The sequence below is a fragment of the Sphaerodactylus townsendi genome, linkage group LG09 (genome assembly GCF_021028975.2).
Source record: "Sphaerodactylus townsendi isolate TG3544 linkage group LG09, MPM_Stown_v2.3, whole genome shotgun sequence".
Lineage (NCBI taxonomy): Eukaryota > Metazoa > Chordata > Lepidosauria > Squamata > Sphaerodactylidae > Sphaerodactylus > Sphaerodactylus townsendi.
In genome coordinates, this window is record NC_059433.1 from 45,788,848 (window position 1) to 45,812,440 (window position 23,593).

At 42.5% G+C, this 23,593-nt stretch overlaps 1 protein-coding gene across 1 annotated transcript in view; it reads left to right on the plus strand.

Moving 5' to 3' along the window:
- The window catches only part of MIB1 (MIB E3 ubiquitin protein ligase 1), a 58,310-nt gene that overhangs the window by 28,158 nt on the left and 6,559 nt on the right, over window positions 1–23,593 (plus strand). The window contains exons 13-16 of the mRNA XM_048507392.1: window positions 16,945–17,077; window positions 18,135–18,221; window positions 20,923–21,084; window positions 21,894–22,075. Coding sequence (XP_048363349.1) covers window positions 16,945–17,077; window positions 18,135–18,221; window positions 20,923–21,084; window positions 21,894–22,075 — 564 coding nt within the window. The remainder of the gene's footprint in view (window positions 1–16,944; window positions 17,078–18,134; window positions 18,222–20,922; window positions 21,085–21,893; window positions 22,076–23,593) is intronic.

Below are 23,593 nucleotides of genomic sequence, written 5' to 3' on the forward strand. Positions count from 1 at the left end.
AATGGTTGAGATGTTTGAGTTACAACTGTGTCAGCAGATGTTCAGAGTTCAACTTGTGCTTAGCTTGAATTCAACAGCTGACCTAATGACGGAGGTGGCATTTTAGTGACTAATGTTCTAAGAGAAATATTAATATGAGGCTGTGTTTATAAATATCTAAAATTGATTTTGTTGCTTATTTGCATCAAGGGAAGGTGAACACTTCGTATATATGGTAAAGTGCAGCAAGTCTCAAAAATTAATGTTTTGTTTTCAGCTGTACTGCAAGTAGTCAGATTCCTCCTCCCACTAAGAGGTGCCACGAAAGCACAGGGGCCAGAGTGGCATAAAAGCAAGACCTTTCTCCCCGCAAAATGGATGCCTCTCAAAGAATTTTGGGATCCATCTTGTGGATCATGTCTGGCCGGGAAGGTGGTTAGCTGCTGAACTTTTCCTCATACTGCTTCAGGGCCCATTTTGGAATATAAATATTGGTCCTTTGACCATTTGTAGTGTGTGTCTGTTTTGGATCTGTGCACACACCCCTACTTGAGTGTGGGATCCTTCCTTTGCTCCTGCAAATATTGATCATTTTTCTCTCCAGTGGCTTACCCTAGATGCCTATTCAAGACTGGTAACCATTGCCCGTCCCTGAAACCAACTTCCTCCCTTTTCTCTTAGTCAACTCTTTTTTGTGTGTTTTCATTGCTTAAAATATATTTGTTTTACTATTTTTATTTTTGAATAAATTCATTTTGATTATACATCTGCCTGCTCATTGGATAATTTTCACCCAGGACTATCCTGGTATACATCAATCCCAGTTACTCGCTGTCACCATTTGTCTCCAGCTAATTCCCTCTGACTAATGAGAAGACTGGCTTCTTAGGTAGCAGGGGGTACTTTGCAAAAATACGCATTTGACAGCATTTGTATCAGTGAATTCCGCTTTCTGATTGTAAAACTATCAGTGCAATCCTATGCACCGTTATCTAGACTTAGCCCAGAAGTCTGCAACCCATGGCTCCAGAGCCACATGCGGCTCTTTCAGCCTTATACTGTGGCTCTGCATGGCCTGGAGGTCGGAGGGTAGCATGGGCATGTCCCTCCAGGAAAGGTGAGTGGAAGGGCCAAACTGGAGGCGGCTCCATGAGGAGCTGCCTCTCTGGCTCGGTAGATCTTCGGGGCCGTGAAAAACAGGTCCAAATGGCTCTTTGGGTGGTAAAGGTTGCTGACCCCTGACTTAGCCCATTGCAGTTCAGTTGTCTTCAGTTGTGCATTACTGTGTGGCAGCATCATTTGCCCCTCCGTGGTCTCTGTTACTCGTAACTGCTTTGTCCTGGCGCATTTGGCAGGTTTGGGCTTTTTTTTCAGTGATGGTTCTATGTTTATCATTCAGCCTCCAATAGTCAGAAAGGCTTTCTGGCAATACTGCAGACAGAATTATTCCAGAGAACTCTGGATGGACTGAGCACGGGAAGGGAGAAATAACCTGCTAGAGGTACATAAGGTCTAGTTAGATTGATTTCATTACAACTGTAATATATTTTATGTCTCTGTTCAATAAACAAAAACAAACATTAATTTATTCTTTGTATGTTGTTTCCTGTCCTGAGATTCTTTGGAATCTTATATTTTTAAATACATTGAGTGACTTTCAAAGAACAGTGGTACAGCAGCACTGACTACAGTTCAGCTGAACAACATTACACGCCATGCTGGGTTGTTATTTAAGAATTTTGAATGAAAAATTGTGGGCTTGTGAGGAAAGTTTTAGAACATGACAACATTTGAAACTTCTGCTTAGAAGTTCATCTCTAGTTTAGCTCCATTTCATAATAAAAATTTTTACTGTAAAGACTGTCTCTTAACAGTTGGGGTTAAGCTTAATTCATCCATTTCCAATGAACTAATACCTGTGTAGTCAAGGTTCATGTTTTGGTCCATTAATAGTCACATGATTCTTACAAGTGATAGTTGGTAGGTAAAGTGGTTGTTTAATTTCTTAGACTTCTGGTGTAACTTAAGTCAAAGATATTCAAAGTAAACATTCAATTTGGATGTCTGCTTGGAAATGTAAATGTAATTGTTTTGATCCTTGAATTTTCAAGACCTTAGCATTCATTCTGTATGATTTAAAAATAATTTGTTGACTGTTGTCCTCAAGAGTCAAATACCTTGGGATTTAATGGAATCCAGCTGCTGGCAGAAGAAAGTTAACTACACGTGAGTTGAGACAAGTACACACTGTCTATTGTGTGGTACAATATGTCTTAGACAGTGGTGCACAATAAAACTCTGATCTATGTACCTTGAATTTTCAGTTATACATTAAAAAATTTATTTTCTTAACTGATATCCTTCATGTGTTTCTTATTTCCATGCAAGAAACACCAGTGCTTACTTCACTGTAGCATTTGACTTCATATTGGGTTCTCTACCTTACAATATTGCAGCCCCTTTGGTTGGAAATGTGGAAAGACCTGCAAGTAATATTTGTTGTCTGAAATATCCTTTTCAGTTGCAGTTTTTATTATGCTGCCAAGAATCTTGCTTTCTTAATTAGTGGATTAGTTAACAGGCACAGAGATTTTGACAAAACCCTCCCAAAATTGGAATGTTTAAAAAGCTTCTCTAAAGATTGCTGGCCAAAAATGTTTTAAGGCTGATCAGGCAATCAAAGTTGAAGTGTTCCTGGCATTGTTAGTAGCAGTTTTCACATATGAACTGAATTTAATTGCATACTCCAATGTGATTGCTTTTCAATTCATAGGATATAAACAGTGTAAGAAAAATTGTATCACCAACAATTAGTATATTCAACACTCTCCACCATTTAGCCAAATATTAGTTCTCAGTTTACAAATTGTAAATAAGTGTTTTGCTTCCAAGTCAAAGAGAATTCCTCTTTCAGCAGACGTTTACTTCAGTTTCTTTTACTGGTAGTTCACACCTGCCAAAAATACATACTTCTTTACATTCCATAGCACTGTATCTTCATATGGGTACATAAAGAAGTATGTGCTCTGTGCAGGTTTTAGTAACTGTTGAGCTATCTGTGGGAAACTGAAAAGAATTTTCCTCACACCCCATTATTTTAAGGTGCAAACTAGGTTCAGGGTTGTACTTGTATACAAATTGTATAATTTGTTATTTTTGTATAAATGTACATTTATTGGTCAGGCTGGACTTGATAGTGATTTCTGTACAGTAGATATAAAGCACATTAAAATCATTATTGTCAAGATGACTTCAAGTACTTGCCCCTGTGTCTGTTGCTAGTTCTTGTTTTTAATATATTTATAATGAAAGGTGATGTAATTTCACTAAGGGTTTGCAGTTCGAAATATTTAATGGCATTACAAGTTGCAATCCAATTCCAAGTTGAGTTGCCTGTAGACTCTTCAGACACGTTTCAATCTGTCAAATTCTAGCATTATCCAGAGGAAATGGAAATACTTTTCTATGTAAGAAGTTTCATTCTTGGTTTATTACGGTTCCCAGTAGCTACTAAAATAAATCTAAAGTTAAAAATGTTTACCTTTTTCTATTTTTAAAAAAGAAAAACATTTTTAAAGATAAAAAAATAACTGGAAGGAATTAGTATTTAACTTGCTGTCATTCACATACTATAACATAATATTTACTAAACCGTTCTGGAATAATTGCTGACTTCACACAGTGGTTGACATGTTTCACCTCAGAATAGTTCTCAGATTTGCCACATTTATCATTTTTGGACATATGTGCCATGCTTAGCTTTCTGGACAATTCAGAACCCTTTTATTTAATTGTATGGAATGCACAAAACCAGATTTTAAGAATCAGTAAGAATTCATGTATACTTCTGAGGTCAGAACTTTTGAATGATGCATAGATTGTAAACGAGTAGTAATCTGGATAAGGTTATTGGACTGTTTCATTTGACAACTAGTTTAGAGAAAGGGTTAAGTATAGCATCTTAAAAATCCTGAGATGAAAACAGAAGAAATGTTCAGTTTCTGCAGCCCATGACAAGAAGCTAGTGCAGCTGATAGAGAGCAAATCAGAGCTTAGCTGTAGCTAGCTCAGTATTACAAGGAGAAACGGCATTGCAGCATAAGAACTACAATTTGCTCATTTCAAATTTGAACTAAATTGCATTAATGGTCCGGATTAAAAAGCTTTTAACACTATCTTAATAGAAGAAGTGGGTTACAATTAAACAGTACACAGGTTTCTTATTTTGCTTTGTGTATTGAAGTAGTTCAGACATGCTAGTTTGCTCTGACTTGAACAGGAGAATGAAGTAATGCATTTATCTGAAATTAACATTTTTGAAACATTTAGACATCAGTGAAAATACAGCATTTAAAATACAACTAACAGAATTTCTTATCAAATTGTAATCTGTCAAGGTACTCACAGTAAAAGTGAATTCTCCAGATTTGCTCTTTACACTACAAATGTTTGATCCTTAAACACACTGGCAATAAACATTAGCCACAATAGAGATTCAAACAGCAAATCAATGACACATGCAGACAGGGACATGTGGAATAATGCAGGATTTCTAATGCTCTGTTACCTGTAAGCTTATCATGCAGCATTTTCAGTTGGAAAAGAGGTAATGACCTAGAGAGAGAGACATCAGCAGCAGCCATCTCATCTTGAGTGTTCCTTCACTCTATTCGCTGATTCAGCTCTTCATTATGTGGGAGGGGGGAGCAGTAGGACGCTGCCAGCAAATTCATATTTCAGTTTTTAAAATAGTTATAACCGAACACAGTAATTCTGAAAGGTATCTTCTACTTTTTTCTGAACAGTTAGATACGGGTGTATAAAAATAAAATTCTTGTTCCTTGCAAGGCTGGCAATAAAATATATTCAGAATAAGTTGCTTTGAAACTCAAAGAAGAATAAACTCATCTTCTGTGTCAGTTAAAAAACTACTAAAGAAAATGTCCATTAGGTCTTAAACATTCCGCATGTCCTGCTATCCCTTCCAGAAAAATAAACGCTTCTTTCTTCCTCCTCAGATTTTGCACTTCATTTCTTCTTGCTTAGGTTTAGTTTCCACACAGATCTCTTGTAGCTTTTTTCTGTCTTCAGAGGTCAGATACAGTTGTTGAGGTCAGAGTTTCCACATGCATGCTATTTAGGCTGGATGCATTTGCCACTTACAGGACATAAGCAAAACTGCTTCTGCTTTATAGGCAGCTAAGCATTTGAAACATGCACTCCAGGCACACAGGCTGTCTTCTGCTGCTCTCTTCCCTGACCATATTTGGTCATCCATTGGAAAAAATAGTCTCTCGGTTGCTGATCTAGAAGCAGAGAGTGGCTTTATCTTTTTCTCTGACTATTGATCGTTCATCCTGCGGTCCCAACACTGCTTAGCTATTTGTGCCAAAATATTTTTAGCACGGCTAAATAAAGTGAGGTCTTGCATTTTCCAGTTGTGTTTCCTAGGTTTTTATTTTTAATTGAATTCATAAGTGTGGTACCTCTGCTGGAAGCACTAAGCAAAATTTAGGGCAACTAAAAGATTTCTCTGTAGGGCAATAATTTAGCTTTAGAAATAAAGGTTACTGTTTGACAGATGTGGATTAAAGTAAAGAAGAATAACTTTCCATTTAAGAAATCCATTTAATAAGCATATGTTCTTAGTCTCATTTCAGAACATGGTAGAATATTTTAATACTTCCGAATATATTAGGGATAGAACTTTTCAAAGAGTGTATTAATTATTCTGGAAGAGCCTTCCTATAGCTTATTGTGTGTATCAGTATAAAATGTCTTTCAGAACTTTGCAAAAAATAATTATCCACTTGAAGTGAAGTATAAGGGTTGTTATACCGTGGTTGGCAACCTCACTACAATACTATAATAGTTATACCCGAACACAAAATTGTCCAATTTTGAAATAACAGTAAGCTTCATAACTATAAAGAGTGGTGAGCATTGAAATACAAAAGTGGCGCATGGAACCCTGTGAGACTTAATCACGCTCCAGTACTCCAAACCGGGGATCAAACACATTGTCTGAACTGGGTCGGAGTCAAGACTGCTTAGAGATAAATTTGTTTCACTTTGGAAATCTGTGGCACAGTCAGTCTCCATGGCTGTCAAATATAAATCCTGTTGAAAGTGTGTTGGCCAACTGGTCTAAAGGTTGGATTTGATCTTGAGAGGAAATCTTCAGTCTTTAAAATGGTGTTGGATGCTACCTTGAAAACCACGGAATACATTTTATGTAACCTCATTTGAAGAAGTATGTGATGCTCTGAGATTTCTTCTTTGCTGCAGCTTCACATAGTTAATCTTCTGTGCCACTTCATTCAGCCTTTTCTGATATGAATGTATATCATGTTTGTACCATTAGAATAATGCATGTAAAATGTTGCCTGAAAATATGTCAGACTTTGAAAAAAAATTGTAGGGACCAATCTAAAAAACTTTCATGGTTTTCTATTTTAATGACCTTATTTTCTAATTATTCCTACGATGAAACTGGATCCTAACTCCCTAATATTTGTATGTTATTTCATTAAAACTATGACTGGTATTGTAATGTATCAGACTGGCCACTGGACATTCCTCGCAGAGGAAATTGGAGGAACTCTGTAGAGTCTGAAGGGAAGGGTGTGACTTCCAATTTTAGTATTGGCTACCTAACTGCTTGATTGTAGAGACAAACCTGCCCTTCATGCTCCTCCCTCAGGATAATGAGAGAAAGACCTATCTGAGTGGAGGTTTTATTCTGCAGGGGAACTAGATTTATTTATTTATTATATTTATATATTTATTATATAGATCTATATTTATTATATAGATGTCCATATATCTAACATCATGGCCATTGTGTCATGCTACCAGGGATAGGATAATGGCCCTTCATAGATGACCTTCCTGATCAATCCAAGCCTTTAACTAGGACAACCCAGCAAGGAGAGGTCAAGTTGGGTAAACAGCTCCTTAACGGAGTTAGGCGTTTGGATGACTTGGCCACTAGGTCCATCGCTGTAGCAGTGGCATTAAGGCATCACTCAGGGCTTAGATCCTTGGGCCTCCCTCAAGACATTAAGAACCTCCCCTTTGATGGGGTGAATCTGTTCAATTTTATTTTATTTTAATGGATCATTTCTAGATAATTTCATCTGGATACTCTTCCAGCAAGTGTGTTGCCAGTCAAATCTAGTGTTTTATTTACTTTTAATAACTTCTGCCTAATTCTGTTTCTCTCCTCTATTAGACAGTTTTCAGAGTTTAAAAATTATTGCAGAATTGTTTTCTGCGTGCATATTACATGTTACCGTACAACCTTTAAGAATCATCAACAGAAAAATAAATCAGCCTGAGCCCTTCAGGGGAGGGCGGTTTATAAATATAACAATAAATAAAATAAAATAAATTAAAAAAATTCTTCGTGTGAGTGTGTGTGTGTAAAGTGCTATCAAGTTGCAGCTACTTTATAGCGACCTCATAAGGTTTTCATGGCAAGAGACTAACAGACTTGTGACACTGGTATTGCTTGGAGGTCTCCCATCCAAATACTAACCAAGGCCAACACTGCTTAGCTTCTGAGATTTTACAAGATTAGGCTAGCCTGGGCTATCCAGATAAAGCTTGTTAGCTGGTGGTGGGGGTATATGAATAATACTTCAGTTCAAATGTACATATGAAGTGGCCCTTCTTCTTGATTTTGCCTCTGAGGAAAGCAGTAGGTAAAGCAAGCAATAGTTCAGGCTTTATTTTCTATAACCACCCCTGTAGGCCCCCTTCCTGCTTCTTTCCAGATGCTCCAGGATGTCCTGTGCTGCCAGGAGGCTTTAGACCAGTGATGGGCAACCTTTTGAGCTTGGTGTGTCAAAATTCGCACAAAAAACGAGCATAACTCGGATGGTGTGTAATTTCTAGGGGAAAAAATCATATTGTTGCGATATTTATAGTTTAAATAACAAAAATGTATAATGGTAATATATAACTGTATTTAATAAACAAAAACTAATTATTTAACTTACCTGCTTAGTGACTTCTTTGTTCATCCATCAGTTGGTTTCTTTTGTTGGTCTTGATATTATTTAACTTGATTGTGGTACCGTGAACTAAGATAAGTGAGATGGAGGGGGAATTCTTTTACTAACCTGCCTATTAGTGACTTTTTTGTTGCTGAATTTCATTGGCTAAATCTTCAATTGAAGGTTGGTATTTTGTACACTTCAAGCCCTCGCCTCTCCCAGTCTCCCCCTCACTTATCTCAGTAATGATGGTCAATGACCTCTTGCTGGGGTCTTTTCTCCACTCACTGCCTCCTTCTCAGCTTGTTCTTTCTTCTGCTTTTCCCCAGCTATCTGCCTCCTTCTCTGCTCTTTCCCTCTCTGCTGACCTTCTCTAGCTTTCTCCTGGAGGCGAGGCTCGGGCATCCTGATTGGGTGATTCCTAGCTCATTCTCAGGGAGGCAGGACCTAATTTTGTCGTCACTTCCTGAGGAGGGCTTAGACACCCATCCTTGCTCAGTATTGTTCCTGCCTAGATAGGGAGTGCAGGGCTTGGCTAGGGCTCCAAGCCTCTTAGGTTCCTTATTCTATTCCTTATTCTATTCCTTCCGTCTGGTGTGTGTTCCCCCATTACCCAGTAAGTTGTGTCTGTGTCCTGTCCTGCTATTCCCTCCTTCCTCGCTTTGAGGCGGAAAAAAAAGCGGGAGTGAAAGAGTTCTTGTGCCGTATCAGCACATAGGTTTCTCACATGGCTTCCCTCCGTTCAGCTCTTCTCCTACGCTGCGTGAGGCCTATGGAAGGTCCGCTGCAGTAAGGTATCCGGGTAAGCTACCTCCACACTGGGAAGCAACGCCAAAACCGAAGCCGCCGTTGAGGTTCCCAAAGCCAAAAAACCCTAACTGCTTAACGGCAAGCGGATATTGGTAGGGCAAGCGCCAGCCAGACCGCCAGCCCTCGGGCGGGAGAAAAAGGCGCTGAACGGTAAAAAGCGCCTCCAAAGCCAAGTGCCGCGAACCAACGGAGGCCGGCCGCTTCCAGGACCGGAAGCACCAGCTGCTCCCCCTTTCGCAGGACGTGGATGGATGGTTCGCTAACTCCCCCCCTGCCTCTCCATCCCAGGACCGGAAGAGGGAAGGTAGAGAGCGTATCCTGCTCCTCTGCAGAGAGAGGGGGGGCGGGAAGAAATCAATCAGGAGGGAGGAGGATCGCATTTAGCAGATCCAGTCTCAGTGTCTCGTAATAACACAGAGCAGACAAGGCAAGAGCGGGCCCCTGTGGCGGGTGGAGTGTACTTTCACCAAAGTCCATCTCCTTAACATCAGATACCGCTTTCCTGGGCCAATGCCTCTCCTGCGCAGTTAATGCACCTCTTTACCAAAAAGTTAAGGAAAGAGATTTCCATTTATGACAAACAAAAACAAAAAAGCCACGGCAGAGGGCGCCATAAATCCAGCCATAGACATAAACGCAAGAGGCGATATAGCTCCAGTTCCTCCTCCACATCTCACAGCCCAGTTCCATCCACCTCAGCCTACAGGGACCCTCTTAACGTTCCCGAGGAGGGGAGTAGCGAGGGAGAAACCCTAGAACCGGTAGAGCACTTCTCTGAAGGAGAGGAAATCCCTACCGAGCCCCATGAGCAATGTAAAAGATTTTTCAAACCAGAGGAACTCCCGCTCATGATCACCAAAACCATCTCGGCTTTGGAACTTCACGATGAGGAAGACGCAGAAGACCCGGCTATCCCAGATGGATCCAAAAAACCAGTTAAGGGAGTCCCCAGAGGGACCAAAGTAATCTTTCCTCAATCTGAGGAAACCCCTCATGCCTTCCCCTTACCAGAGTATTTCGAGAAGAAAATCAAGAGGGAGTGGCTCAACCTCAATGCCAATAAAAGCTACCCCTCCCTCCTCAAAAAACTATATGTGCTCCCAGAGCACATACACAACATCCTACAAACACCGCTAGTTGACGCCCTGGAACAGTCCCAGTTTGTGCCATTGCCACTAAGGATGGAGAGGGTACACTAAAGCACTGCATCCTTTGATGCAAAAAAGGGTGAGATCTTTACCAAAAGCAATGCACCACCATTTAGCCTTAAGGGTGTTAAGCAACATTACGCCCTTTCGCCACTCATGGCTACTGTGAGTCGCTATCATATGGGGTTACCGAAGAATCCTCTCCATCATCCCCCCTGAACACGTAGGAATTAGAGAAGGAATGGAAAGCGATGCTGTCAGCAAAGTTTCCTTCTGGGCAGACTCCAACTTAGACGCTCTTACCCTGAAGTGTCCCCAGACATCATGGCTTTCCTCGGAGTAGTGGTCAGGAGAACAAGCCTGGCTTTAGAGCCTGGCAGGCCTATTTCCACCTCAAAACAGGTAGTTTCCACATACAACCGCTTCATGGTGCAAGACCATTAAGGCAAGGACCTGGACGCTGTCTTGAAAACCAAAAGGAAATAAAAAAGTCCATGCCTGCAGGCATACAGATCGTAAACAGGGCTCAGGTTACAAATCGTATTCCATTTCTAGGTCTCCAGCGCACTTTCCACGCTACTCTCCAGAGATGGCAGACGCTGGTCCAACTTCCAACGCCTTCACGAATGCATGCCAACAACAACAAATGCAACAACAATTACTCTAACTAGTTTCCTTTTCAGTTTCTCAAACTTTCAACCAGGCAGAGGAGGTAAAATCCTTCCAGCCGGACCGCCCCACCAGATCATCATGACAAAATAAATACCACCGGGTCGGCGCCCGATCTTCAAAGTTCCATCACCACTGGACAGTGGCAGCCATGACCGATGGGATATCACAGGAGGTAAGTCAATACAACCGGCTACCTTCATAGAAGTTCCTTTTCAGGAATACCAAAACCAAGATTCCCAAGCCTTTCTCCACTCTCAGAAACCGGGAAAAGAGACTAAGAACTCAGGAGGCCATTCGTCACCTCCTACAAATCCGCAAAGCCATAGAGCAGGTACTTCCTTCGGAACGCTTTCATGGAGTCTACTCACCACTCTCTTTTACCGTCCTCAAGAGGGAATGGAGAATGGCGGAAGCTGGCATCTTGAAATCCTACGATATCGCCAACAGATCCATCAGACTACGTCGCTTCAAGATGGAGACCCTCAGTGTCCATCATAGGAGAACCTTCGACCAGGGATCCACCACTTAACTTTGCATCATACTGACCTCGCCACCTAAGCCGTACACCTGCATCGCGTTCATCACTCCCGGTCACAGCGAGCTTTCCTGAGGTTCAGCGGTAGAAGACCAACATTTCCAATACAAAGCTTTCACCGCTCGCTCGCCACAGCCCTGAGAGTTTTTTCACCAGCAGGTACTACTAGCCAGCTCATCAATGGCCTTGAGCAGTATATCCTGCTCAACATTACCTGGACGATATCCTCATACGACCAACGCCCGCGAACAGTGAGGGACGCTCCAGTCAGTGATGACGACGCTGGTCTATCATGGTTTCTTAATCAACTTACAAAAAAGTTCTTTAGTACCAACCACGCGCATGGAACACCCCGGAGCCATAATAGACACCAAGCGCCAACGCGTTATTCATACCTCGCGCCAAAGTCGTACCAGAGGCTAGCAACATCCTTCATAAAAGCAAGGCGGGTGGTACTCTACGTACAACTGGCCAAACTGGCGGTCTCTTCATCTCCATCATAGATATGCTGCAGTGGGGAGAGGGTCGACGCAACAGTGCGTTTTTTTCCAGAGATTTCTGCGCCCCTCATCAGTGGGTATACACGCAAAAGTATGACAAAACCCTTGTTCTTTCAACACAAGCCAGTCACAGTCTCATCTGGTGGTCACGCCTAAAAAGTTCTCTCCACCGGGAAGATTTATCTCCGGGCGACCCGCGCCAGCGAATACAAATATTCACATCCAGCTCACGGGGCTTGGGAGCCTCCAGTCAACACAACATAGCTCCGGCGGAGTGGAGTCCTAACCAGACTCTTTTCCCTATCAACCTACTGGAGTATGATGGCCATTCACTATCCCTTCAACACTTTCACCACCTTCATCCAAGGCCACCACGTACTATGGAGAACGGACAAATGGTAGCCAAAGCTCACCTCAACAATCAAGGGGGCTCCAGATCCCTCCAGCGGCCACCAGGAGGCAGCCATCATCCCGTCTTATGCGGAAAAACACCTCAAGTCACTGACAGCAGAACACATCAGAGGAAATCTCAACGTAGAAGCCTCACCTGGTTGAGTCGCCAGACAGTCACGGAAGCGGAATGGAAGCTTTGTCCATCTCATATTTCGGTGATCAGTCAACATTTTGGGAAGACAGTGCAGGTAGACCTCTTTCGCTTCGGAGAGGTTCCACCAGTTGCCACCTTTCTTCTCAATTAGATTCCATCACCCCGGCGCGAGCGGCTATCGATGCATCTCGACCTTCAGCGTATTCTTTAGGGCCTCTTATATGCCTTCCCACCCGCGCCAGTCATCCCCAAGCTCCTGGTGAAAGTCTGGAAGGAGGGAGTTAGCAGATTATTCTAAGCTGCACCATGGTGGTCGAGAAGTGCGAGCCATCCATTCTCACAGCTGTCGCTGTTGCTCCTCCACTCGGGCTTCCCTCACCGCCAGACATGTTGTCCCAGGGTCCCATTCTTTAAACCACACCTTGTGAGGTTTTGCTTGAGCACCGCGATGGCACTTGAACGCCGCTAGCGTTAGAAAGAAAAGGATACTCCCAAAAAGTTATCAACACCATCATCGAAGCACAAAGGCCATCCAATTTCAGAATTTACCACTTCCTCCCGGAGATCCTTCGTCAATACCGGCAAACACTCATCGCTAATGCACCTCTGCAACTCCAAAGGTGGCACAGGTCCTGGCCTTCCTTCAAGAGGGAGCAGAACCGGCCTTCAGAAGCGCGACCCTAAAGCATGACATTTATCTATCCAATCGCCTGGATCAGGACTCCCCGGTCAATAGTGCCACAAAACACCCAGACATCATTAGATTCTTGAAAGGAGTGCAGCGGAAAGTAAACCACCAGTTATTCATCTATTTCCTTCATGGAAACCGAACACTATACTGAATGCACTCTCTGTCCCCATTCGAACCCATCCACCGATATCTCCTTCATGATGGCTCCAGGATGAAACCGACTCTTCTTGATTGAAGCATCCCCGTCAGCAAGAAGAATTTCCGAACTCCGTGCGTCTCCATCAGTGTAACCGCAACTATGCCTATTCCATAAGAAACAAGGTGGTTCCATGCTGCTTTCCTGGACCCTTCGATTGTCTCCAAAAGTCGGATCAGCCACCCACCCCAAGCAGGAAATCAGTGGAGCTATCTTCCTTTTTTTTCCTTAATCCAAAACATCCCAAAGAAGCCTTTGGCACACCCCTGGATGTCAGGAGAGTCCTCAAGGCTCGCCATCCTTTCGCGACGGAAGACATCAGAAAAACTGAGTCCCTGCTCATTAACATCTCCCGGGCCAAATTTGGGAACCCAGATGTCTCGAGCAGCGTCACCAGGCTCCACCATCAGAGCTCCGCATAACAGAAGCTTCCGCCAGGGCCTCCAACATCCCCGTCCCACCAGGAGTCACGGTAATATTCCACCAGGTGCACTGCAGCCAATGCTGCCTTTAGGCGCCAAATTCCGGTCGAGGACATTTGCAAAGCAAGCAATGTGGTCCTCCATTACCACTTTTATCGTTACTATAGGACTACAATCTATAGTCGACAACCTATCAGCCTTTGGATCAATCGAAGTCCTAGAACATGTATATTTGGAGAATGATCCCACCCGTTAGGGACACTGCTCGGGGAGGTCCCAATCAGGATGCCCGAGCCTCGCCTCCAGGGAGAACCGGTCCATTGACAGACTTTACCCTGAAGGGGCCTTCTCCTGGATGGTATTTACCTAGGGCATCCTTGGCCCCGGTAAAATGCCTACGCAAATGGACATGCAGCACCAAATTCAGATTCAGTAGGCCTGTTGCCAGTTTTCATGTTACTTGTAAGGCCATGTTCATTGTTATTACTTCCCAATGTTTTGCTCTTACAGTTCCGAGTCAGTTTTCACTCTATACCAATACTAGGTTACTCGACGTACTGAGCAATGATGGCGTGTCTAAGCCCTCCGCACCCAAGTGACGACAAAATTAGGTCCTGCCTCCCTGAGAATGAGCTAGGAATCACCCAATCAGGATGCCCTCATCGCCGTCCAGGAGAAGGCCCCTTCAGGGTAAGTCTACCAATGGACCGTTCTATTTCCTCTGCTCTTTCACTCTCCGCTGCTTTCCTCCAGCTCTCTGTCTCCTTCTCTGCTCTTTCCCTCTCTGCTGTTGTTCCCCAGCTCACTCCCTCCTTGCTGGCTCCCCCACATCCTCTCCTACCCTTCTCTTCCCTCGCTCTTTCCACCCTCCACCGTTCCCAGCTCCTTCCCTCTGGCCTTCTCCTCGCTTGCCCGCCGTGCCCCTCTTTAAATCCTCCCCGCAGCTTTCTGGGGCGTCCCTCTCACTGCCCTCCAACCTCGCTTCCACGCCGCCCTCCAGCCTTGTTTCCACGCTGCAGCCCGCCAGCTTCAGCGTGTTTTCTCCCCCTTCCCCATCTTGGTGCCCCGCCCCTGTCACGCCTGGCCTCCTGCCAAAGAGGCCGGGGCTGAAATTAGTGCTGCCACCATCGATGCGGCTCGCTCCGCGCCCCGCCCCCACAACGTCTGACTGGCCTCTGCAGAGGCCGGGACCACGATGGGCATTGCTGCCTACGCTCGAGCTTGCGGCTGTGCTGCTGCTGCCGCCAGGGTCCGCACCGGGGTGGTCGGGCCGGCTGGGCTGGGACCAGAGGAGGGGACCACTGCCTCATGAAGTCCGGGGTGGGGCCTCTGAGCTGCCCCCAGACAGGATGAAATGTCCTTCTCTGCATGCGGCCCCATACTTCTCTGTACGCGGCTGCATATCACTGAAAATGGCTACGCATGTCAATGCTGACACGTGTGTCATAGGTTCGCCATCACTGCTTTAGACTAGTGTGTTGCCTCTCAAAATGTATATGAGCGTAGCAGCAGTTGAATGAAAATGAACGGGTATCAGAAGTGAGAGATCTGCAGGCAACTAAGAGCTAGTTCTGTGTTCTCATTTTTCATCTGACAAACGCTTTGGTATTCTCAGTGACTGATCATGGTTGCAGTCAGAATGATGGTTAACTGTAGGTTTTGTGACCTATACTATGGATTAGTAGAAAATTAAACTCCTGTTACAGTTTCAGTTGTTTTTCCTAAACTCTTGAGAAAGCTGAGACACTTTTGAAATTCAGCCCTAGTCGTCGTAATTTATGACTTGAAATTAAACCACTGGAATGTGATCTATACTGAGGTTACCCCAAAAAATTGTTCAAAAGTCACATGTGGAGAAGAACACCGAAGGACAAGTTACTACCGTGTTTCCCCGAAAATAAGACAGTGTCTTAATTTTTGCCCCCAAAGATGCGCTATATCTTATTTTCAGGGGATGACTTATTTTTCCTGGTGTTCTGTTCGCCGGGCATGCTTCCAAACAAAAACTTTGCTATGTCTTACTTTCGGGAGTGGCTTTATATTTAGCACTTCAGCAAAACCTCTACTATGTCTTATTTTCAGGGGATGTCTTAGTTTCGGAGAAACAGGGAACCATTGCACTTCTTCCTGGGCACCGTCTTGAGTTTTAAACCTAGTTCGTTCTCTGAATAATTTAAACACCAGTTTCTCTTATATGCCTATCATAATTTACTGGCAGAATATCTTTAAAATTCGTTAGTGTTATATTATGGCTAGTAAGGACAGCCTTTTAGCGTGTTTCCTTCTCTAAAAGTTGTCGGTAGTCGTATTATCAAAGTGATTTCTCATTTATTTCAGTAGGCTCTGAAAACTTTTTAAAAATGTGTCTGGCAATCTCTTCCTAACGTAGCTGTTTACCAGATTTCTACCACTACTTTGGCCTCCTGTTTCTTTGGTAGCCAGAAAACAAACTCCACTCATTCATTATAAACTTCAATTTCCCATTGTCAGGGTGGGGTTTCCATACATTTAGAAACAAATAAAATACAGCATAAACATTATAACGATCTAAAACAGACTAAGTGGTTCTGGCTTCCATGCTCGGTTGTTTGGTTGCGTCACACAACCTTCAGAAAACCCAATTCAGAGCCAGCTGAATCCAGCCGTGAAATGGTGCCTCTCAATAAGATCATCTGGCGTTAACAGAAACAATTACCAAACTGTTAAATCCACAATGCCAGCATCAAAACATTTTCCCCAAAATGTTTGGCTACCAAAATCCCAGTATACCTGGCTACCAAAATCCCAGTATACAGTGATTCTGCAGATGGGTATCTGTAGGAGACATCATACAACTGTGTGTTAATTATTGAAGACTTTACCAACAATATTTAGCTACATTGAGGCCATTGACAAAACAATGACAAGGAAAGAAACCCAACATTAAGACTGAGGACAGTGGTGGGGCTTTAGCAATTAGAGGTGACTTCTTGACATGTATATACCCACAGGGTCTCCAGCTGTGACTAGATGGGGTGAAAAGGTCGTTAGAAAATGGTGGTAAAGTCTGACAATATTCTGTACAATGATTTGACTGTATTACTAGAGTATCTGATTGGGATAGCTGAAAAGTGTTTATTACTAATTTTTAAATTGCTTGTTTTATTTACCCTTATAAGTTCAGCTGCATACTTTATTATGTTGATAAATGTGTGGAAAACTGTCCATTGTTCAGTTCTAGAATAACTTCTATAATAGTAGGAGCCTCTGTTCCAATATGATGAAAATTTTTTGTTAAAGAATTGGGAAGAGTTTCTTTTTTCTGTACTCTTAACTGGGGGTGGGGGGAATTTCCAACACTCGCAACTTGACTATTGAACTTAGGGTCCATTGTAAGCTGAATTGTTTGAGCTGCTGTTATGTTAGTGTTTGTTATTTATATTGTTTATGTTTTGTATGTTCCAGTGCAATGCGAGTATTACTTTCCAAGCTTCCAAGACCATGGATTGTGGATGAGAAAAAAGACGACGGCTACACTGCCTTGCATCTTGCAGCACTTAATAATCATGTGGAAGTGGCAGAACTCTTGGTGCACCAGGTAAAGATTATTACTAGGGGGTTTTTTTGCCATAAAAGCACTTGAAACAGATTCCTACAAAGTCTGCTACTCTCACATGCCATATGTTTATGCACATAATACTGCTGTGGAAGACCACTGCATTGTGAATATCAATAATTATGGTCTGACAGAAGCCATGTATGTGTCATAAACTGTTAACCTAATTTTAACCTGATATTTTTTAGTGATAAAGCGGTAAACCTAGCATAGGTAGTGTTAATTATTACTACTCTTACATTGTTGAAGTTTAAAAACAACTGGGATTATGGGAGGAGGTAGGAAGTAATTAATGTTCTTTGCTATGAATACAGACCAGTCAAATAATAACCAAATTGCTTGGTCTTCCTGTGAATCCTTCTCTGTCTTTTCTGAACATGAGACAGCCTCAATCTGCTTTTGATGGGAGCAAAGTATAGGACTAGAGAGGTTCTCACTTTAGAGAATTTATTACTATGAACAGCTGATCTATGAAGCTCATTTGAAGGGTAGAAAAGCATTCTTCAGTGAAACACTGAAAGGCAGTCCATCTGGAAAGCTACTTATCCAAAACTAATTGCACTTCCCAAGCCTGACTTAGTAAGTCTTAGGAGATATTGCTTCCATTCATTGACATTTTGAGAGATAAGTTAATGGGATGTAAGCAAGATTTGTTGTGTGTAATTTGCATGCATAATTCTATGCCTTGGTCAATGCAAAGGGTATCAGGTTTATTCATAAAAACATAAGTAGAACCCTGCTAGATCAAACCTGTGGTCCATCCAGTCAGCATACTATTTCATGCAATAGCCAACAGAGGGCCAACAAACAGAGTGTAGAGGCCAAGACCTTCTTTTGATGCTGCCTCCCCACCATGATGTTTAGAGTTTTGCTGCCTCTATGTATGAAGATTTCCTTAACTAACCACTGCTAATGACTGTTGATGGATCTCTCCCCCATGAATCTGTCTAACCTCCTTTTAAAACCATCTATGTAATTTTATAGATTACATAGTCCAATTTGTTATATTAACGAAAATCAACTGGGACCTTTCTTCCAGGGGAGTGCTAACCTGGATATCCAGAATGTCAACCAGCAAACTGCACTGCACCTTGCTGTTGAACGACAGCACACTCAAATAGTGCGGGTAAGATAACTATAATATATTGTATCTGTAAACTTTGTAAGAGTATTGATACTTATTATAACCATTACCTTTGCTATTGTTCCTTCAGTATTTCCTCTGATGTACAATCATTCATGTCATTCACTGTTTCTTCATAGAGTATCTCTTCATTACCTAATGCTATCATCTTTCAAATTTTATTTTGTTTATCGTCATGTCTTCAGTGCAGTCCCACATGGGACTGTGCAGGCCGGCCACAGAATACTAACTAGAAAGCTTCTGAAAGCTTCAGAGCACTTGGAGTTCTCTGCCACTTTGTTTGGAACAAAGGATGGACTAGTTTCCCGCCCAAGTAGCCCCATGATGGAGGCAGGAAGAGCATTCCTCCTTCAGTTCTCTCTTCACAGTCATTGAGAGAGGACTGGCTTCAGCTGTGCGGAACTTTCTTTTTCTTTCGTCGTCTTTGTTGGAATGGAGTTACTCAAGAAATGTTCAAAGTGGAACAAAGAGGGCTCAGAATGATGAGCATAATGAATATCTTTTCTGCCTCAGTGAAACTCATGCCTCTTAGATGTGCCCATCTTGCTGCTTTTTACTCCAGAGGTCAGACACAAATGTGCTTCAAGGTTTAAGGCTGCACTATGGGGAAAATCCCTCTCTTCGATGGTTACTCCCATGGAGGGATCTTTAAATAGGGTTTGTGTGACTTCCATCTCATCAGTTCTGACGATTCCATCTGCTCTGACTTCTGGCTATCGTAGCCAAATGGGCAACTTTCAAGCTCCCTGTTAAGAAGGTAAAAAGGATGGTACAGAATATCTCTCAATCTAACCTTCAAAAAGGATATTGAAGAGATAGAAAAAGTGCAGAGAAGGGCAACGAGGATGATTGAGAGACTGGAGCACCTTCCCTATGAGGAGAGGCTGCAGCGTTTGGGACTCTTTAGTTTGGAGAGGAGACGGCTGAGGGGGGATATGATTGAAGTCTATAAAATTATGCATGGGGTAGAAAATGTTGACAGAGACAGAGAGAAATTTTTCTCTCTTTCTCACAATACTAGAACCAGGGGGCATACATTGAAAATGCTGGGGGGAAGAATTAGGACTAATAAAAGGAAAGATTTCTTCATGCAACGTGTGATTGGTGTTTGGAATATGCTGCTGGTGAGGTGATGGCCACCAACCCGCTGGATAGTTTCTTAAAAGGGGCTTTACAGATTGATGGAGGGAGTAAGTCGATCTATGGTTGTCACCTTGATCCTCTTTGATCTGAGATTGCAAATGCCTTAACAGTCCAGGTGCTCGGGAGCAACAGCCGCAGAAGGCCATTGCTTTCACATTCTGCATGTGAGCTCCCAAAGGCAACTGGTGGGCCACTGCGAGTAGCAGAGAGCTGGACTAGATGGACTCTGGTCTGATCCAGCTGGCTTGTTCTTATGTTCTTAAGTTGTCGTCGACACAAAGTCTTGCTGCCTGTACATCCACCGTCTGATTCCCTGCTTCATCAACTGGCTGTCTTCTCCTGATGCTGATCACTGTTATCTCCTTGATGTTGAGACTCTCCTGTTTGGGGTTGACATACCCCCTCAACAGCAACTATTGATGTCCTCAACTAGATAGAACCCTTGTCACCATTGAGGTCAGAGTCCAGGGGTCTCTTGATGGTGACGTTCCCCTCGATGTTGAACATTGTTGTCTCCAAAGATTGAGTCTGCTGTCAGAAAGAGCCTGAGCTGCTCCATCATCCAAGAATGCCCTCTCGTTCTCTTGGTAGGGAATCGTCCCCTTTCTCAGAGGGTGACATCTTTAAAGTTCCTTTACCTCCTTTGGATCAGAAGAAGAGATCAAGAAATCCTCATCCTTTCCACCTCGGACTTTCCTCTCTTATCCATGTCAGTCTTCATGCAGTTGTTGTCCAGGGATGTATGTGCCTCACCATCCTTCAAGTCTGTTGAGGAAGAACTAAGGAAGAACGGCCTCCCCAACCTCCTTCACGCGATTGTTTGGGCAGGAACAGCCAACCCTTGGCTCCAGATAGAGGTGAAGAGGAGCGTTCCAAGTGCTCTGAAGCTTCTATAAGCTTTCTAATAAGTTTTCTGTGGCTGGCCTGTGCCTATACATTTCCATGCATGTCTGCATAGAAGATGCTCAATGAACAATAGTTGCAGGTAAGTGCAACCTTATTTTCTCCCTTATTTCATGATTTTGGAATACATTGTATTGTACAGCATCTTTTCTTTACTGAGCGTCTTGCATGGTAAACTTCTGTATGCCAGTATCTTTAAAGCAGGGATCCCCCACTCTGATTCCTGTGGGATACCATGGCCCTTGCCAACATCTTCTTTGGTGCCTGCCAAGTGTTTTTAGGAAGTGGCTGGGGCCAGATAGGGCTTTTGCACAGTGAGGCTTTGGTTTAACTGGTGGAAATTTGATTGGCTGTGCAGATTTTTTAAACGTCCCTTTGTCAGCAGCTGCCAGCCCAGCACAAATTTCTGCACTATGTTACAGAAGTTAAGATGTCGCAGCCATTTTGTTACTGTGCCCACCATGCTGTATCCGAATTTTAAATGAGCTCACAGGCTTAAAAACGTTGGGGACTCCTGCTGTAAAGTTCTGTTTAAAATATGGTTTGTTTAAATATGGTTCTGTTTAAAATATGGTTTGTATACCTCTGCTTATGTAGAGGGGGAAAATGTTCAAAATGTACCTATGTCTGTTCTTAGCTCCTGGTTCGTGCAGGTGCTAAACTGGATATTCAGGATAAAGATGGGGATACTCCTCTGCATGAAGCCCTGAGGCACCATACCTTGTCACAGCTTCGCCAACTGCAAGACATGCAAGATGTTGGAAAGGTAGATACTGCTTGGGAGCCATCAAAGAACACAGTAAGTATATTGCTTTATTTATTCTCTCTACTACATTTTTTCTCAACCATATATTGTAAGCTCCTGTTTTGTTTTCACTTCCTCTCTATTTTTAGAACTGAATGATATTCAGATATTTCCAGATCAAGCATCAGTGCAGATTGGGAAATGTCAATATTCTCTTACAAATTTTTAAAAATACTTCAAAACATTTTAGTTTAATTGGATTTGAGTAGTCAGTTTAATCTTTAAAAATATTGTTGGAACAAAATACAAGTACACAGAATGATGATGTATTAAAATGTGTCTAGTATAATGCATAGTTTCTTTAGCTTTATATTTCAGAACTTTTTACTGACCCCTGAAAATTCAAATGGAATATGTATATTTATGTATAACAATTGATATTTTCTACATATTCCAGAAATTTGTTGATACATTTCAGTTATTTCACTCAGTCACGGATGGTGGGTGACTGCAGATCCTTTGGCTGTTGCCCACTTTCTCGTATTTTTTGACCATGGCTTATCTCTCAGCGAGAAAAGAGGATATAAATAAAGTAAAATAAATAAACATAGCATTCAGAGAAGACTGAATAATTTGGAGGCGTGTCTGAACTTATAGATGTGAGGAAATAGCAGAACTGTTATGCAAGCTGGTTTAAGACATGGTTGAGGAGCTTGGAAAAGGGAAAACTTTCAGCAGAAAGAGTAGCCATCACTACAAAGGCATTTAATGATCACTGTGTTCAGTTTTGTTTTCTTTTTAAAAGACTTTAATTTTCAGATATGTCAAAGAGAAACTCAATTTAGTTAATTTTTTTCTTTCAGTTGATAATGGGACTAGGTACTCAGGGAGCAGAGAAGAAGAGTGCAGCATCTATCGCTTGTTTCCTGGCAGCCAATGGAGCAGACCTGGGTATTCGTAATAAGAAGGGTCAGTCTCCCCTTGACTTGTGTCCTGACCCCAGCCTGTGTAAAGCATTGGCAAAATGTCACAAAGAAAAAGCCAGGTGTGTATTCTAATTAAGCAATAGTGTTTACACAGTCACCGTGTTCAGTTATTTATTTTGTGCGTATTTGATTATTGGCTGAGAGTAATAAAATAAATTCAGATATATTTTCTATGAGTTCAGGAACATAATGTTTAATTATGTACAGGGTATTTGATTTAGCAGCATTGTGTAGTGGTTAAAGTGTTGGATTAGTGTCTGGAAACCTAGTTTCAGATCCCCACTTGCACCGATGACCTAGGACTAGTCACACACTCTCAGCCCTGATTCTGGATAGTGTTTGGATAGGAGGCATCCAAGAATACCAAGGTTGGGATGTGGAGGCTGGCAACGGTTAGCAACCTCCAAATATTCTTTTCCTTGAAACCCTTATGGGTTATTTGGGTCACCATGATTCAGCTGTTGGTTGACAGCAAAAAGAAGGGGGGGAGTAGCTCTCTGATACTTCTTGAAGTTTAGGGTATGAAATCTTAGTCATTATTTTTAGTACTTAACTGAGCCATCTGCATGGAACGGTGAGACAGATGGATTAAGTCTTTCCCTGATAGCAGAAGGCTGCTACTTAGTGGAAGGGAATTGGACCCCAAAATATTTTCTCCTTATTTGCTTCACACCAGAAAGCACAGGCAACCTTGGGTTGCTGTGAGGAGAAAATGGAGGAGAGGAAAACAAGTTGTTTTGAGTTCCCATTGGGAAGAAAAGCAGAGTATATATAAAATAAATGTTATTTCTTCTAGCTTGGTTTTAGGATTTCTTATTTAAGAGAAAGCCTTCTTTAATTTGATTTAACTAATATCGTAAGTATGCCTGTTGTGCTTCTTGTGAGCCCATAGGCCAATAGCTGTTTGGTTGGTGCATTGGCTTCACAACACCTATTAAAATAGGGTCAGAGCTTGCAAATAAAACCTGTTTAATGCAAGCATCACATTCTGGATAATAGGCTAAATTAAATCTGAGTATGGGATATGATACATGCACACATGAATTCACACATCAAGGTAGTATAAAGCACTTCCCTATGGGCAGAAAGAAAGGGTCTCATGCTGGAGAGCTTACAAGGAGGTTCATGCAGCATGGAAGACTGCTGCTGCCAGTGGGGGATCCAAAAATTGGATGCAAGCTCAGTGTCATACAAAGTGCCTTGCATTACTGCTTTTACTTACTTTTCATTTGTGAGGATTTTAGATTTTTAAAGTGTTTAAAGTTTGTATAAATATGTCAATGTTACTCTAGCAGTGCAGTCCTGAGGGCCATTGCAGTGGTGGCAGCCAACCACAAACATAAAAGCAGTACCACTTTTCAATTGCCTGTGGGCATTCTGTAGGGGCAAAATAACACCTGCCCTTCTGCAAGGTGCAGATAGCATAGGAAGCACACTGGGGTTCATAGTAACCCTATAGCACAGTGGTGGTGAACCTTTGGCACTCCAGATGTTATGGACTACAATTCCCATCAGCCCCTGCCAGCATGGTCAATTGGCCAATTGCAGTACCCACCAATCAGTGATTGGGGCATTTG